Genomic DNA, 15,294 nt, shown 5'->3' on the forward strand with positions numbered 1-15,294 from the left:
TTCAGGGATTCTGTGGAACACAGTTTGACAAACACTGCTTCAGCCTCAAGTTCCTCCCACAAGGCAAGCCTTTCTCAGCCTTACCTGTCCAAAAGCTGCTAAAGATGCCATATTCTTTGATGTCACATTTCCTACGTTTGTTATATGGATGACATCATGCTTTCTTCGAATGTTTGGATCTTTCTTCTTTTTTTTTTTTTTTAAAGATTTCATTTATTTATTTGACAGAGAGAGAGAACAAGTAGGCAGAGAGGCAGGCAGGGGGAAAGGGAGAAGCAGGCTCCCTGCTCGCTGAGCAGGGAGCCCGATGCGCAGCTCGATCCCAGGACCCTGGGATCATGACCTGAGCCGAAGGCAGACGCTTAACTGACTGAGCCACCCAGGCGCCCCTGTTTGGATCTTTCTGAGGGGTTTTTATACCCATGCCTGTGTGAACACCTTTCTCTCTAGGACCATCTAACTCTTCTTTGCCAACTCCTCCTCTGGGTCCTGCTGTCTCACCACCCAGAGCCATTCACTGTTCACATATTGGCTAATTTCCCCCTAGTTTTTTCCCTCGGTATAATTGTTTACAAGTAGTTGAAGTCATACTTTACGTATAAACTTATATTCTTATATTTTTCACTTGCCATTACAACAAGGCAGTAATGTTTTCTCACATCATCCAACTCTTTGAAACATCATCATTTCAGCAGTGGTAGATGTTTCTGCCATGTGGCCCTATGCCACAGTTGACTCCAGTTATTCTCTGGAGTTGGATATCCAGGTTGCTTCTAATTGTTCTCAATTATCTTTAAAGGTCATGAAAATGTTTGTAAATATTATTTTTAAATTTTTTTGGGGGGGTGCCTTGGTGCCTCAGTCGGTTGAGCGTCTGCCTTCGGCTCAGGTCATGATCCCAGGGTCCTGGGACCCAGCCCCGCATCGGGCCCCCTGCTCAGCAGGGAGCCTGCTTCTCTCTCTCCCTCTGCCAGCCGCTCTGCCTATCTGTGCTCTCTCTCTATGTCTCTGTCAAATAAATAAATAAAATCTTTAAAAATAAATAAAATTATTTTTGTAGGATGGACTTTCAGATATTGAACAAACTGTTTAATGATGCAAACATTTTTCAAGCACTGAAAGTTATTTTCCTAAAAGCAGCAACATCGTGCACACTTATTGAAAGCAGGTAAGAATATCCGTCCACCTCTTGAGGCCTAGAAGTTTTAAATAGTTTCTAACATGAGAGCTACAAAGTTATACTTCCTTATTTAAATTTGTGTATCTTCACTCCTAGGAATTAATCATTTTCACACGTATTAGCCATTTGTAGGTACTCTATTGCAAACTATCTTTTCCTTTGCCTATTTATTTCTGAGTATACTAGTAATTTTTCTCTGATTTCCATGAGTTCTCTGAATGTCACAAAATAATTTATAAGTAGTACATTCACTGATTTTAATCCAAATGTTTTGCTATACAGCTGCTTGAAAACAATATATCAAGCTTCACTCCTAATCTTCCTTGTTTACTTTGTAACAATGAGAAAAGCAAGATTCCAGTTTGTGACATCTGAACTATTAGAATTGTAAATCTGTAAGGTCCAAAGCAGTAAGTACTACTATAATTACATTGTAATCCATCCAAAATTCAATGACTATTTCCTGAGAGCCCATCATGGGCTAGACTTGTTCTTAGGGCTAGGGACACAATGGCACCAAGCAACGTAGGGGCCTGCGCCCCTGCAATTTAGTCTTCACTCAGGTACCTTGATGGTCTAGAAAACACCTGAAAGCAGCCTAACTGATGACACAAATACTGTTTGTTTTTTTTTTAAGATTTTATTTTTATTTATTTGACAGAGAGAGAGAGACACAGCGAGAGAGGGAACACAAGCAGGGGGAGTGGGAGAGGGAGAAGCAGGCTTCCCATGGAGCAGGGAGCCCTATGCAGTGCTCGATCCCAGGGTCCTGGGATTAATACTGTTCTTTTTAAATTGTGCAATTGTGCAGAGAAAAGCTTCGTAGGCAGTAAGTTAAAATGATGAGGGGGCTATTAGTGAGAGAGTTACAGAGGGCACCTGGTGATAGCTGATGTGATAACCTCTCTGGCCCCAAAGTCCTAGAAGCTGACAGTTGGGATCATCTAACTCCACCTACTCCTTCATTTCTATTCTAGTTTCTAAGATTAATTTGGCTCCAGGGTCAGGGAAATATAAGGACAAGGGGACCCATACCTTTTTGGCTCAGCCTAAAGTCATGCTTAATGCTGATCCAGTTCTCACCTTATATCTTTTAGCAACTTTTTTTAGCCCACGTGTGACTGAAGGAATGATGGTTTCATTCAGTGAGACTGGGCACAGGGCAGTTAGCAGGCTTGCTGGGAAAAATGACAGGTCAGTTTTGGACATGTTGAATTTGAGGTGCCTGTAGGATCTCCAGGAGATATCCAGTGGAGAGTTAGATGTATGGCTGGAGAACTCAGGAGATAGTGTTACACTGCATAAATATTTCCTAGTGTATAAATATGTATATTTATATATTACATATATTTATACATACACAGAGACATTTTTATTTATTTTTTGAGAGAGAAAGAGAGTGCATGTGCACGAGTTGGGGGAGAAGCAGAGGGAGAAGGAGAGAGAGAATCCTAAGCAGGTTCCGTACTCAGTGCAGAGCCTGATGCAGAGCTCGATCTCACGACCCTGAGATCATGACCTGAGCCAAAATCAAGAGGCAGATGCTCAACCGACTGAGCCACCCAGGCGCCCCCACACAGACAGCATTTTAAAAGCTAAGCATCTGTCAGTGATCAAGATTTCTGGAAAGATCACTGAACAAACCAAAGTTCTTTTCCCATTATGTAAATCTGTACATGTTATTAATCAACAGTTCTGTATAACTAGAAGTTCATTTCCATGTTAATGTAGAAAGTCATAACCATGCCAAAATTTGCCTAAAGTCAGTAAGGTCAAATGTTGAATAAATATTTATTCAAAGAGGAATATTACAGGTCAAAGCTTCTGACCTGAAAATTAATCAATCTGGGTCTGATTTGAACTTCACATAGGGTTTGTGGTTGTTTAAAAAGGTTTTGCCTGCCAATCAGTAATTATTTCCCACCCTTACACTCAAAAGACAACATATTGAATACCCGGTAGTAACTTTAAAACAATAATACACGATTGATTCTACCACAAGAAACCAAATCAATACAAGAGATTCTGGGGGTGAAAGAGTATCTCCCTACCACACTTGGGGGGTACATATTCCTTTAATGGGGCACTCATAATTCCCATTACAGTTAATGTGTGTATCAGCAGGCATGCAAGCCTTGCTTTCTCTATCAGAAAATGATTCCTTTTGTGTTGATCTTCTAGCTGTGTTTTCATTCTACCTTTTAAAACCATTACACCTAACAGAGTTTTGAGTGCATTATAGGTAACTTTCAGAAGCCATCATTATCTCCTCTTTCTTAACCACATAATAGGGGGTAGAAAAGTGAGAGCACAGTATATACACCACGCTGAGGAGAAGGAACTTGCCTTGAATTTTTGAACCCTCAGCCTATTTTCTGTAATGCTCAGTGGTGAATCACTCTTAAGTGCTCCATCATTCACTAGGATATGTGCTTCCTGCCAAAGGTTACCAGATTACAAAAGTATCCTCAGCTCAGAAGGGACTCATAATTTACCATCACCTTATTTTGACACTAAGAAAGAAAATATGTGCATCAAGACAAGTAGAGGAAATAGTGAAAAAAAAAAAAACCCTATATTAAGTTAACAATGCAGCAAACACTCCAAAGGGAAAAATACAGACTAGAACAATAATAAGGATGATAGAAAAGTAATGCTGTTAAATTATGAGGAGAGATTTACTGGCCAGCTCATGAACACTCCCCTGAGTGAAGATAGTTTCTTAAAGAACTTCATTTAGGCATGAGAGGAAATGGGAAAGTTAAGATAGTTCCCAAAGTTGGAAGAAAATAGGTAGTTGTGCCAATGTCTGAAAGACAAGGTCAAATACATTTCTTGAAGGTGAAGGAAGTATCTGGAAAATTTTAAAAAACACAAATGACTTTGGAAGGAGTTGTTAACATACAAAAGATGAACAATGTAAGGTCACAGAGGCAGGGTGGTAGAAACTTCATGAACTTAGACCATCAAAGTGAAGTATTAGCAGGTTAACATGTAGAAAAAATAGGAGAGATACAGTATTTATGAAAAGGTCCTGAGAAATGCTGCATGCTCTTTGCCTGGTAAAAAGGCCATGGGAATGTGTATCTTAAATTTTAGTATATTTCATTTTAGCAAAGTTATAACCAAACAAGTGACATTTTACAGAAGAACACTAAAAGTATAATTACCAGAAAGCTTCATGCATTGCTAATGCAACTACAATTTTCTTTTTTGCAACATAATTTCATCATAAACTTTGATGAAAATGCATTATCACAAGGTTGTCAACAAACATTTATAAATGCTATAGTAGACTGTTTTGGAAAGACTTATTGAAGCCCCTACAGTATTTTGAGATGCCTGGATCACTGAGTAGTATAACACATTTCTATTCCTTCCTCTCCTGATTTGGGTATTGTATTTTTCTGATGGGTTATATGTTTGTGGGTTGGTTTAAAGGTGCCACAGTTCAATATGCTACTTTTTTCTTAACTTTTTAATTAAGTATAACATATATACAGTAAAGAAGGCCCTTCATAGGGGTAGAATTTTTTACAGATTATATAAATACATAAAATTTATACACTTTTAATATGTACAATTGTACAATAAATTTTTATAGATTATATAAATTTATGTAACCTACACCCAAACAAAGATATGTAACATTACCAGCACCCTTAAACTTCCCATGCCCCTTTCCAGTCAGTACCTCCATACCTTCATAGCTACTATTCTGACTTATAGCATTAGATGAGTTTTATCTGCTTTCAAATTTCATATAAATGAAACCCTGCAATGGTTGCCTCTATAAAATTTTCCATAAGTGGGCATATTGAGTTCAAGTGTAATTCTGGATATGAATGTGTTCAACAAATGCATTTTTCCTCTATTTCTACCCTCTTTTACAAACTATTCTGAGAAGTTTTAAAATGCAGATCCCCCCAGCCATTCCCCCAAACAAAAAACCTCTTCAGTACTAATGCTAACTATGACTCCTCTCAGCCCTGCCAACTTAAGTAGAAGTGACATAGTGGTTTGAACTAATATCTGGAGTAGTGACCTTTTCTTAGTCATTACAGTCTTTCTAATCAATGCTGATAATGAGGATTTCTTTAAAGTGTTAAAATGAAATAAAACAGAAACACGTGTGGGTTCTTTTTGTGCTTTTTTGTTTTGTTTTGTTTACACATTTACTTCTTAAAAAAAAATTAAATGGGCCACAGGAGAAAGTCTTTGTTTTACCCTAGACCCCAAGACAACTAACCCTCTTCTCTAGAAACATTCATTATTCTTAGGAGATAAAATTTTGAAATAAAAAACAAACATTCCAGCAGAAATACAAAATTCTTTTAGGTAAATTCAAATTAGCAAGTGTTATGTTTCTTTCATCTGATGGATAAACTTTTCTACAATTCCATTGAGTCTCTTTCAGATGATAAACTAGAAACATTCATTATTAATTCACTTCTTGTGTATCTTTGTAAAAATAGTACACACATGCGTATGTTTCTTCTTTTTCTACACACATGGAATAATTCTAAGCAAACTATCCTGTACACTGCTTTTTCCAATTATAAATTATATTGGAAGTTATTTGCCATCAGCACATAGAGAACCACTATGCCAATTTTTTTTTTAAGATTTTATTTATTTATTTGACAGAGAGAGACACAGCGAGAGAGGGAACACAAGCAGGGGGAGTGGGAGAGGGAGAAGCAGGCTCCCCGCCGAGCAGGGAGCCCGATGCGGGGCTCGATCCCAGGACCCTGGGATCATGACCTGAGCCGAAGGCAGACGCTTAACGACTGAACCACCCAGGCGCCCCACCACTATGCCAATTTTAATGGCTTCATTCTGCTGCATTCTATGGCTATATCCTTATTTACTTAATCAGATTTTAGGATTTGAAAAACAGGTGAGCATCCTTGTTTGGCCAGTGATTCTTTAATCACAGTGAGATAGAAATTTTAGGACACTAAGAGACAGAAATTAGCTAAAGGATTTTACATATCCTTTATTCCCAGTTAAGTGGATGGAAATTCCAAACAATATCTGGATACTTCCCACAGCACTTTCAGCTCCCTGCCTGAAAGCAGGAGTCTTCAGCTGATGTAGTTACCTGGGTGAGTAGGATCAAATAATAGTGGGCGGTGGGGAGCCGGAGGGGGCTGCGGGAGGGGGTTGCGCACGGTCTTAGAGAAACCAGACTCCACAGAATAATCTTGGCTACTCTCCTAATGAAAGGAAGAGGTATTCTGCTTCAAAAAGCAGTAGTTTCAAGACTGAAAGTTTTCCCCCTGAGATCAGGAACAAGGCAAGGGTGTTCTTTTTCACCACTTTTATTCAACATTGTACTGGAAGTTCTAGCCAGAGAATTAGGCAAGGAAAAGAAATAAAGGCATCCAAATTGGAAAGGAAGAAGTAAAGCTATTTCTATTTATAGGTGACATAATCTTATAGGTAGAAAATCCTAAGGAATCTACCAAAAAGCTGTTAGAGCAAATAAATCCAGCAAAGTTGCAGGATACAAGATTAACACACAAAACTCAGCTGATTTTTATACACTAGCAATGAACAATCCCAAAAGGAAATTAAGGAACTAATTACATTTATAATAGCATTTTAAAAAGTAAATGCTTAGGTAAAATTTAACCAAGGAGGGCAAGACTTGTACACCGAAAACAAAACAAAACAAAATATTGCTGAAAGAAATCAAAGGGCTAAATAAATGGAAAGATATTCTGTGATTGTAGATTGGAAGACTTACTATTGTTAAGATGGCTATCTTCCCCAAACAGATCTACAGATTTAATACACTCTCCACCAAAATCTTAACAGCCTTTTTAGCAGAAATAGAACTATTCATCCTAAAATTCATATGGAATTTCAAGGTATTCCAAATAGCCAAAACAATCCTGAAAAAGAAGAACAAAATTGGAGGTCACACACTTCCTGATTGCAAAACTTACTACAAAGCCACAGTAACCAAAACACTTCCATTGCTCTAAAAAGTTCCTTTATGCCCCCTTGGCAGTGAGTCGTTTTCTATTCCAGCCCCAGGCAACCACTGATTTGCTTTTGTCATAGTTCTGCCTTGTCTAGGATGTCACAGAAATGCAATCATACAGTATGTAGTCATTTCTGTCTGGCTTTGACTTAGCATGATGTTTTGAAGATTCATTCATGCCATTACACATACGAGTAGTTCATGCCTCTCTATTGTTGAGTAGTGTTCCATCATATGGATATATTAGAATTTTATCTGTTCACCAGTTGACGGACATTTGGGTTATTTCCAGGTTTGGCTTTTTTGTTGTTGTTGTTTTGTTTTGTTTTCCTTTCTTCTCTACAGTTTCATTCTGCGGTGTCAAGTTCTAGATTTCATTTATCCCATTTGCAGCTAATTGGAATTCTTGAATCTGTGGATTGATGATTTTTGCCCGTTGTGAAAAAGTGCCTTTTTGGATATTTCCTCTGCTCTCTTCTCTCTCCCTTTCCCTTCTAGAACTTCATTAGATGCTTGTTAAACCTCTTCCTATCCTCCATGTTTCTAATCTTTCTTCCATATTACCTTTTTGTCTCTCTGTACTGCATTCTGGATAATTTCTTTAGTACTACCTTCCAATACAAATATTTTCTCTTCTTGATCTACCCCTAATATTTCTAGGACCCTGGAAAAAAGTTCAAATGAAAGGACACATACTATAGAGACACATTTAAAAGTCAGAAATCAAACTAACAAAAAATTAAATAAAATATATTCCCTCCTCCTATCTTGACAAAAACCAGGTTTGAATTTAAAATTCTTGGATACCTAGAGCTCTGCCCTATAATATGGTGGCACAGGGAATGCTGACTCCTAACTGCTAACTCTAAACCCCTCTCTTTTTATCCTCAGCTCCATTCCATACTGCAACGGACATTGAATGTACACACTTAGGCAGCCAACCTACAAATCCAAGTCCCATCATAGTCTTATGAGAGCCATTTCTTGGCCACCCCGAGAGTGCAGGCTACCCTCAGGAGGAGAGACCTGGAGAAGAGGTCTCCATAAGGAACTGGAAGCAGGCTTGGGATGATTTGAGGTAGGAATTTCAGGGTCCCTGATGTCAGAAGTATGATCTGTAAGGGGGCATATAGATTTCATATGACTGGCCATATCCTTAGCCATTCAGATTCCTTGGGGCTGGATAAAGGCCAGAGCTGACTCCAAAGTACAGGGCCCAAGATTTGGTATAAGGGTAATACTGCTCTCTTTAGCTATGTTCAACTCATCTCTTGAGTCTTTTATTTTAGTTAGTATATTGTTAATTTCCAGATGATCTAGTTGGTTCTTTTTAAAATCTGTTTTAGTCATATTTTTAGTTCTTTTATCTTTTATAATAGTTAACCATATTCATTTTATATCCTGTGTCTGATATTCTAATATCAGAAGTCTTTGTGGGTCTTATTCTGGTATCTGTTGTTTTGGTTGGTTGGCTCTTGCTTTTGCTGCCTCCTTTCTTTGTGTGTTTTGTGAATTTGAGCTCATATTTCTTGAAATTTATCTATGTAGAATTCTTCAAAGCTTGGAATAAGAGGAGCCCCTCCAAAAAGATTCATGTTTGCTTCTCCCAGGCACCTGAGTACATGATAAGTCTGGATAACTTTAAATCACATTTTCAGCCCATGTTTTTATGAACCATCCAGGTACTGAAATTTCAGGTTGAAAAGCCATGTGAGGGCCCACCTGTGATTGCACATTCTCATAAATTTGCCTCCTCATTCCCATCCCATCAGTGCCAAAGTTGCTAGGCATTTCTTCAGGAGTGGGGGTAGATTTCTTACATCAAGGATGTATTTGGAGGTTTCCTTTTGAAATAGCAGTCTAGAGTAGGCCTTGGGCTTTGTCTCTTGTGGTCTCCTGCCTACAAGCTATGAAAATTCACCAAGTTAGGCATATGCCATCTAGATTCCCACCTTCTTTTGTCCTAAGTACTCTTTACTTTCTTGCCAGCTCATTAAAGCAAGAAGGAAGGTATTTTATCCTGCATTTTTAATTCTTTTCAGGAGGAAGGCCAACTGGGGTACCTAACCTGCTTTACTGTTCCAAAACCTTAACATTTCTCCAGTCTATTTTTCTTAATTCCCACCGTAAATGCATTGGCTCATACACAAGTAGTTTCTGGCTCCATCCAAAAGCCTTCCAACTATATTCCCTGCTTCTAGTCTCTACCCTGCCTCTTCTCTCCATCTCTCATCCCTTCAACCAAGCTGTATCAATTAGGGTCTCAGCAAGAAACAGAGTTCACCCAGAGTTCAAATAAAGATACTCTGATGAAAGGACCAGTTACAGAAGGGCTGACAGAGGTAAGTGAGCAAATTAGAGTTGATGAGGCACTTGGAGACTAGCTACCGAGGGGATGCTAAGGAGACAAAAGGAGAAAATAAAGTTTCCAGAGCCCAGTGAAAGGTAGAGTCATGGAGGAGGGGCCACTTGCAAGAGCTGTAGCCAGGAAGGAATGAAGCTACTATTGGAGATATAACATCAAAGGAGGGAAGAAGTAGAGAAGAGAAGTCAAATTTCACCTTCCATCTGCCTTCTGAGAACCTTGCTTAAGCCTTTCATTAGGCAAACCCAACTACAAGGGAGTCATCAAAGAAGCTGATGTCACTCCCCAGAGGCATAAAGGTTGGCAAAGAAGGGTAGGAAATGAGTCTAAGGGCCAAAAATATCATCATATTGGACTTTCTTCAGAACACTTTGAAAGGAGGGGTGTCTGGGTGGCTCAGTTGTTTAAGTGACTGCCTTTGGCTCAGGTCAGAACACTTTGAAAGGTCAATGTCTAATATGCTAAACTTATCATACCATCCTCCTATTTAAAATCTGTCAGTGGATTCACATCATCTTCAGGACTCTAAACTGGGATATGTGACTTTGCCCCTGCTTGTGACTTCATTCCCTTGTTCCTGCCCTAGCCTACAGCTGTTGTGAATTATTTCCAGATTTTCCAGTAGTCCATGCTCTCATATTATGTACATTGGCCACATTCCTTCCTCTTCCTAAGGCAACTTTCCGCATCTTCTTTGCTTGGTTAACTACTATTCAGTCTTTCAAAATCAAAGATTGATCTCTGGAATCACCTCCTTCTGAAAATTTTTTTTTCCAGAGTGTTTCCACCACTTCTCTACTGAATCTCATCATAATATTTAGTTGAACTGAGTGTCCTGACAGAGATATGCATTTTAGCTCTTACATACAGCACCCAGGACCATTCCTGGCACGTGGTAGGCAATCAATAACAAATTTTCAAATTAATAAATGAAAACTAAATATTACAAAAGAAGAAAGAAAACAAAAAGGAGTACAGTGTATGCTGATTAACATAACATAAGAAAAACAAGGAGTACAGTTATGGGGCTCTTTGAAATTTTAGGTTATGGGGAAAAGTCTTGAAATTGAAAGAATTTTCTTTCTCAAATTTATTTCTGAGTTATTTATCGTGTATATAGGCAGGGTAAGATAAGGAAGAGACTAGGCACAGGCCTAAGGACTTAGAATTTGAATCCTAAAGGTTAATCCTAGATTTGGGCAATGTCGCTCTAGACTATAAGAAAGACATTGCTTTGGTGTTAGCTTTAATTATTTCCAAATAATGCTTTATTTAAATAAGAAAATTTAAAATGTGTATTGACCCATAAATTTCTGGTAAATTCATATTCCAATAACTTTTCCTTTTTTATATGTTAAAACACCTAACAACTGTGGAAATCATTCTTGCTTGGTCTCAATAGTATAAAATGATTGATTTCAATAGCGTAAAATTCTCTTTTCAAAAATTCTTGAGAGAAAATCAAAATGCTACCTACCACACTGCAACAAAGTACTGGAGAATTATTTGCAATGCTGAAAAACATTTATTTATCAATTTATTTATTCCAATAGTAATCATTTTATTTGTAGTCTCAAATGAATATTCCATGTGTACATGATGAAACTAAGGAGAAAATAGGGTAATTAGAAGTCTTTATTGCTGGGGTGCCTGGGTGGCTCAGTTGGTTGGACCACCTGACTCTAGACTTTAGCTCAAATCTTGATCTCACGGTGCTGAGTTCAGGTCCAGCTTTGGGCTCCACGCCTACTTAAAAAAAGTTTTTATTGCTAATTTTCATAACTGTAACACTCCAGCTAAGCAAGTTTACAACTGCACGAGATTACTAGTAAATATTGAGTGAAGACTTCCAAATCTTTTTCTAATTAAAGACAAATGGTCACATTTCTGACAGAATGGGTTACACTACATTTTCAAAATTTAGTTTTATATTTTAGCTATTGCCTAAGATGCCACATGAAACCTCTATAAGGCATTTTTTTCCTAAAACTGGTGTATATATCTAAAAAAATGTTCTTCACCTGCAGTGTAATACATAAGTTCACCACTGGAAAACAAGCCTTCTTAAAATCCGGCCACTGTTGAGTCAAAGATCTTAATATATAACACATACAACATTGTGAGCAGGGACCAACGGACCAGAATACGTTAAAGGGAAGTGCTGGAAGCTTCTCTTTGGAATACTGAAGATAGAAGGCCTTGAAGTGGGAAACCGCAAGCCTAGAAATCACTACACGTCCCAGCATACTTTGCGACTACCATTGACCGTAACTCCCAGAATGCATTGCTCGAGGCACGCAGGTTTCCCTTGTAGCTGGGGACTGTAGTTCTCTCTGGTCGTGTCACTCTGTAAGACGAGGGTGGTGTGGTTGCTTACCTAGCCGGAGAACATCAGGCGTATTCTTCCAGTTTTTGGCAAAGTGGAAACACTTCGGGCCCCTAGGCTGACTGGGTTCTTTGTCTTATCTTTCGGTTTCTACTTTACACAGGTAAGTTACGGAGGGGCGGCAATTCACGCAGCGGGGCCCCACCCCTTCTTTCCGGGAGCGACCTCGTTCTGGTGAAGCTATTTGTCCCTAAGCTCTCGCCGTAGTAGCCGCCGCCCAACCCTCTTTGTGTGCTTCGCGAAGCTGCGGAGCTAGTGGCGGCGACTCTTGGGAGTTGGGAGTGAAGGAGAGGGACGTTACCTGGACGTTGCAAGCGGGCGGACTCTTTTTCCCATCACGCCAGCTGACAGGTGGGTTGACTGTGCTTCCCTCAAGGCTTTTGTGCCTGCTGTGCCTCACGTCCCGGCTCAAAGGGCGGTTTGGCAGTTTCTGCTGACAGCGCTGCCCGGCCCGGCTCCTGAAGGGGAGAGGCGGGGAGAGCCGGGTGCGGTGATTCAGGAAAGCCGGGGGAGACGAGACCACTCGCTCCCCTTCTTGACCCACCGGAGGATGGCCCGCGGAGCCTCGAGGCTTGCTCGGCGCCCTGTGGCCCCCCTCTCCCAGACGCCCTATGCTGGACCGCGCCCTCTTAGTGGTGACCTCAGAGGAAAATGCCTCTTTTTCGCCTTGCTCCATTTTATAAATAAAAGTCATTCCTACATGGCGTTGACAGCGTTTTCCCTCCCCGTGTATGTTGGAAAGTACCCGAACGTGGAGGCTGTAGCATAAAATGACAGAGGCTTTCTCTTCCTTGTAGTTTTGAGAAAGTGAACTTGTCAGTCACGGAGCTTCCGGCCTGGGAGGATGAGCCGGTCAGACTTTGCTGTTGGGCTTTGACTAAAAGTATACTTACTTTAAATATATTTGATAGTTAATGATGGTAAATTTTGTGTTTTGCTTGTCCTGAATATTATTACTATTACACATCATTTACGGGAATTTTGTCTGACCGCATATTTTTTTAATCAAATTTCTAGGGATGAATGCAAAGCTCTGGTAATAGATTTGATCTGTGTCATATAGCCTAAGAGCTCTTTAATGCCAACCCATGTCCTCTGTTTTAAGAGTCAGAGACATTGTGTTAAATCTGGGCATGTGAACATTAAAGAGCTTACTGTGTGCTAGCTACTTTGTTCAACTCTGAATATTTATATACATTTCTTTATAATGTTACTCAGGTCTTAGTAATATATTATGCTTCCATATTTAAAAAGTAGAGTTTATATGTTGTCTTTCGAAAGCAGTGAACTACAGGCCTCTTGAGATAATTCTCTTCTTGAAGACTAATTTTTTTTAAAAGAGCGCTACTTTTACCAACCTAATGATGATTGTAAATGATGGTATGTTTTTTAAGGTCACAAACATGTCGGACAAAAGTGAATTAAAGGCAGAGTTGGAACGAAAGAAGCAGCGATTGGCCCAAATTAGAGAGGAAAAGAAGAGAAAAGAAGAAGAAAGGAAGAAAAAGGAAGTATGTTTTATTTTTTTAAGTAAACAATGTAAAATAATTGGGTTTAATATCAAATACTTATACCTTTATGTAATACTTTCAGAGTAGTTAAAAATCCAGCAGTTGTGACTGCAAATATAGCACTGTAGGTGAATTTTACTTTAAAGAAACCAGGTATGTGAAAATGACAAAATTGATAAATTAAAATATTTTTGTTACTGAATAAAAATATTTCATATAGATGATGCATTTTGAGGATTTGGTTTATAAAAGTTCAATTTACATGTTTCTCCTCTAGGCATATGTTTATTATATAAAGTAAGGGACATCTGCCTTGTAATAGCTCATAAAACGGCATATATATCATAACTTAGTTTGGAATTTGAATTTACTTATCTGAATGTTTTGCTAGCCTACACTGCTAACAGTTTGTCAGAATAAATAATAAAAAAGAGAAATATATAATAGATTATTTAAGTGATTAGGGAATTTATCTCTTTCATCATGAAATATTTTCCTTGAAATATTTTTGCCAAGCAGTAGGTTTGATATTACCTTAAAGATAGACCAGATAGGTATGTCTTCTGATTTTTCACACCACCATTTCATCATGTATGGCAAATATACATTGACCCTGAGCTGGAGATATTTTACTTGTTCCTGTATTGATATGTACATTTTTCCCAACTATTTGGACAGATTTGTATACTTTTACCACAGATATGTTTTAAATGGTCAGTGTAAGATAATGTTTCCTAAGTGTTACATTAGTACCGAGGTTTCTGTTTGCTAGAGACTTCTAGAAATCTCTTAAGGGAAAAGAAAAATCAGAAAAAATTGAATCACAGACCTGTACCCCTGAAACAAATAATACATTATATGTTAATTAAAAAAAAAAGAAAAATTGAAAGTACAATTTTTGTACAGCATTGCTATGATGCTGTAAAGGCCTTTGAAGAATTTTCTAATTTATTCTGAACCTTTCTGTGATACATTATTGTAAGACCGTTGGAGGTTTAAGTTAGCTGTTTGATTAAAAGTTAACTGATAGAAACATGAGTCTGATAGGCAGAGCCATTCCAAAGTAGTATCTATAACCTTAAACCCTTCAGTACTGAGAGCATATTTGATTTTTGTTTTCTAAGGATGGCCGTAAGTGGCATAAATAGCCTAGGGATATCTACTACATGATTTACAGCTAATTTAAAAGTTATAAAACATTGCAAGAGATAATTTAATAGTATTAAACAATGAGTCTACTAATATATTGCTATATAATACAGGTAAAGTGTCAACTTGATAATATAGCCTGTTTGGCTATTTTGATGAAGTTCACAGATGACTTTTTTTTAAATGGTATCATAGAATATTATGATTGACAAAATTCAGTACAGATAATTGTGTGAGTAATAGTTGTCTAGGCAAAACAGGGCATCTGAGCCTATTTTGTATATATAAAACTTTTTCTTTGAAGGCTTAAATTTCATTTGAGATGTTTTGGATGATCTGAGGTTATTGAGGCTTATCTAGTTTACCTGGGAGATTTTGCTAAAACTATAGGTGACTGAAATAAAAGCTGGCAATAATTTTGATAACAAATGTTTTGTGTTGTGTGAAAGTGAATTTTAACTGTACGAAATTCAACCATGTTTTTATTATCATAAAAGTAAGACCTATAATTTAAAAACAAGATGAATTTTTGACAAACATCCTCTACATAAAACTGCAAAATACAATGAAGACTTCATACAGAAGTTTGAGGTATTCATACTTGATTTTCAACAAATCACATTGTCCATTTACTTAAAATTTGTTACCTGTTAAATAATTTTTTTATAGTGTTGTGATACTTATATCTAAGCTTTTGTGCCACTGGGGGAG

At 38.0% G+C, this 15,294-nt stretch overlaps 1 protein-coding gene across 5 annotated transcripts in view; it reads left to right on the plus strand.

The window, feature by feature from the left end:
- Positions 1-11,744: 11,744 nt before the first annotated feature.
- Positions 11,745-15,294, plus strand: part of DYNC1I2 (dynein cytoplasmic 1 intermediate chain 2) — a 55,361-nt gene continuing 51,811 nt past the window's right edge. For 2 of the 5 annotated variants that reach the window (XM_044913674.1, XM_044913675.1), the window contains exons 1-2: positions 12,056-12,274; positions 13,318-13,434. In XM_044913674.1, the coding sequence (XP_044769609.1) occupies positions 13,327-13,434 (108 nt within the window). In that variant the 5' untranslated portion in view covers positions 12,056-12,274; positions 13,318-13,326. Of the gene's footprint in view, positions 12,027-12,055; positions 12,275-13,317; positions 13,435-15,294 lie in introns of those variants that run through there. The other 3 variants (XM_021703337.2, XM_021703336.2, XM_044913673.1) reach the window with 3 other exon arrangements.

Source organism: Neomonachus schauinslandi, chromosome 3 (genome assembly GCF_002201575.2).
Source record: "Neomonachus schauinslandi chromosome 3, ASM220157v2, whole genome shotgun sequence".
Classification (NCBI taxonomy): domain Eukaryota; kingdom Metazoa; phylum Chordata; class Mammalia; order Carnivora; family Phocidae; genus Neomonachus; species Neomonachus schauinslandi.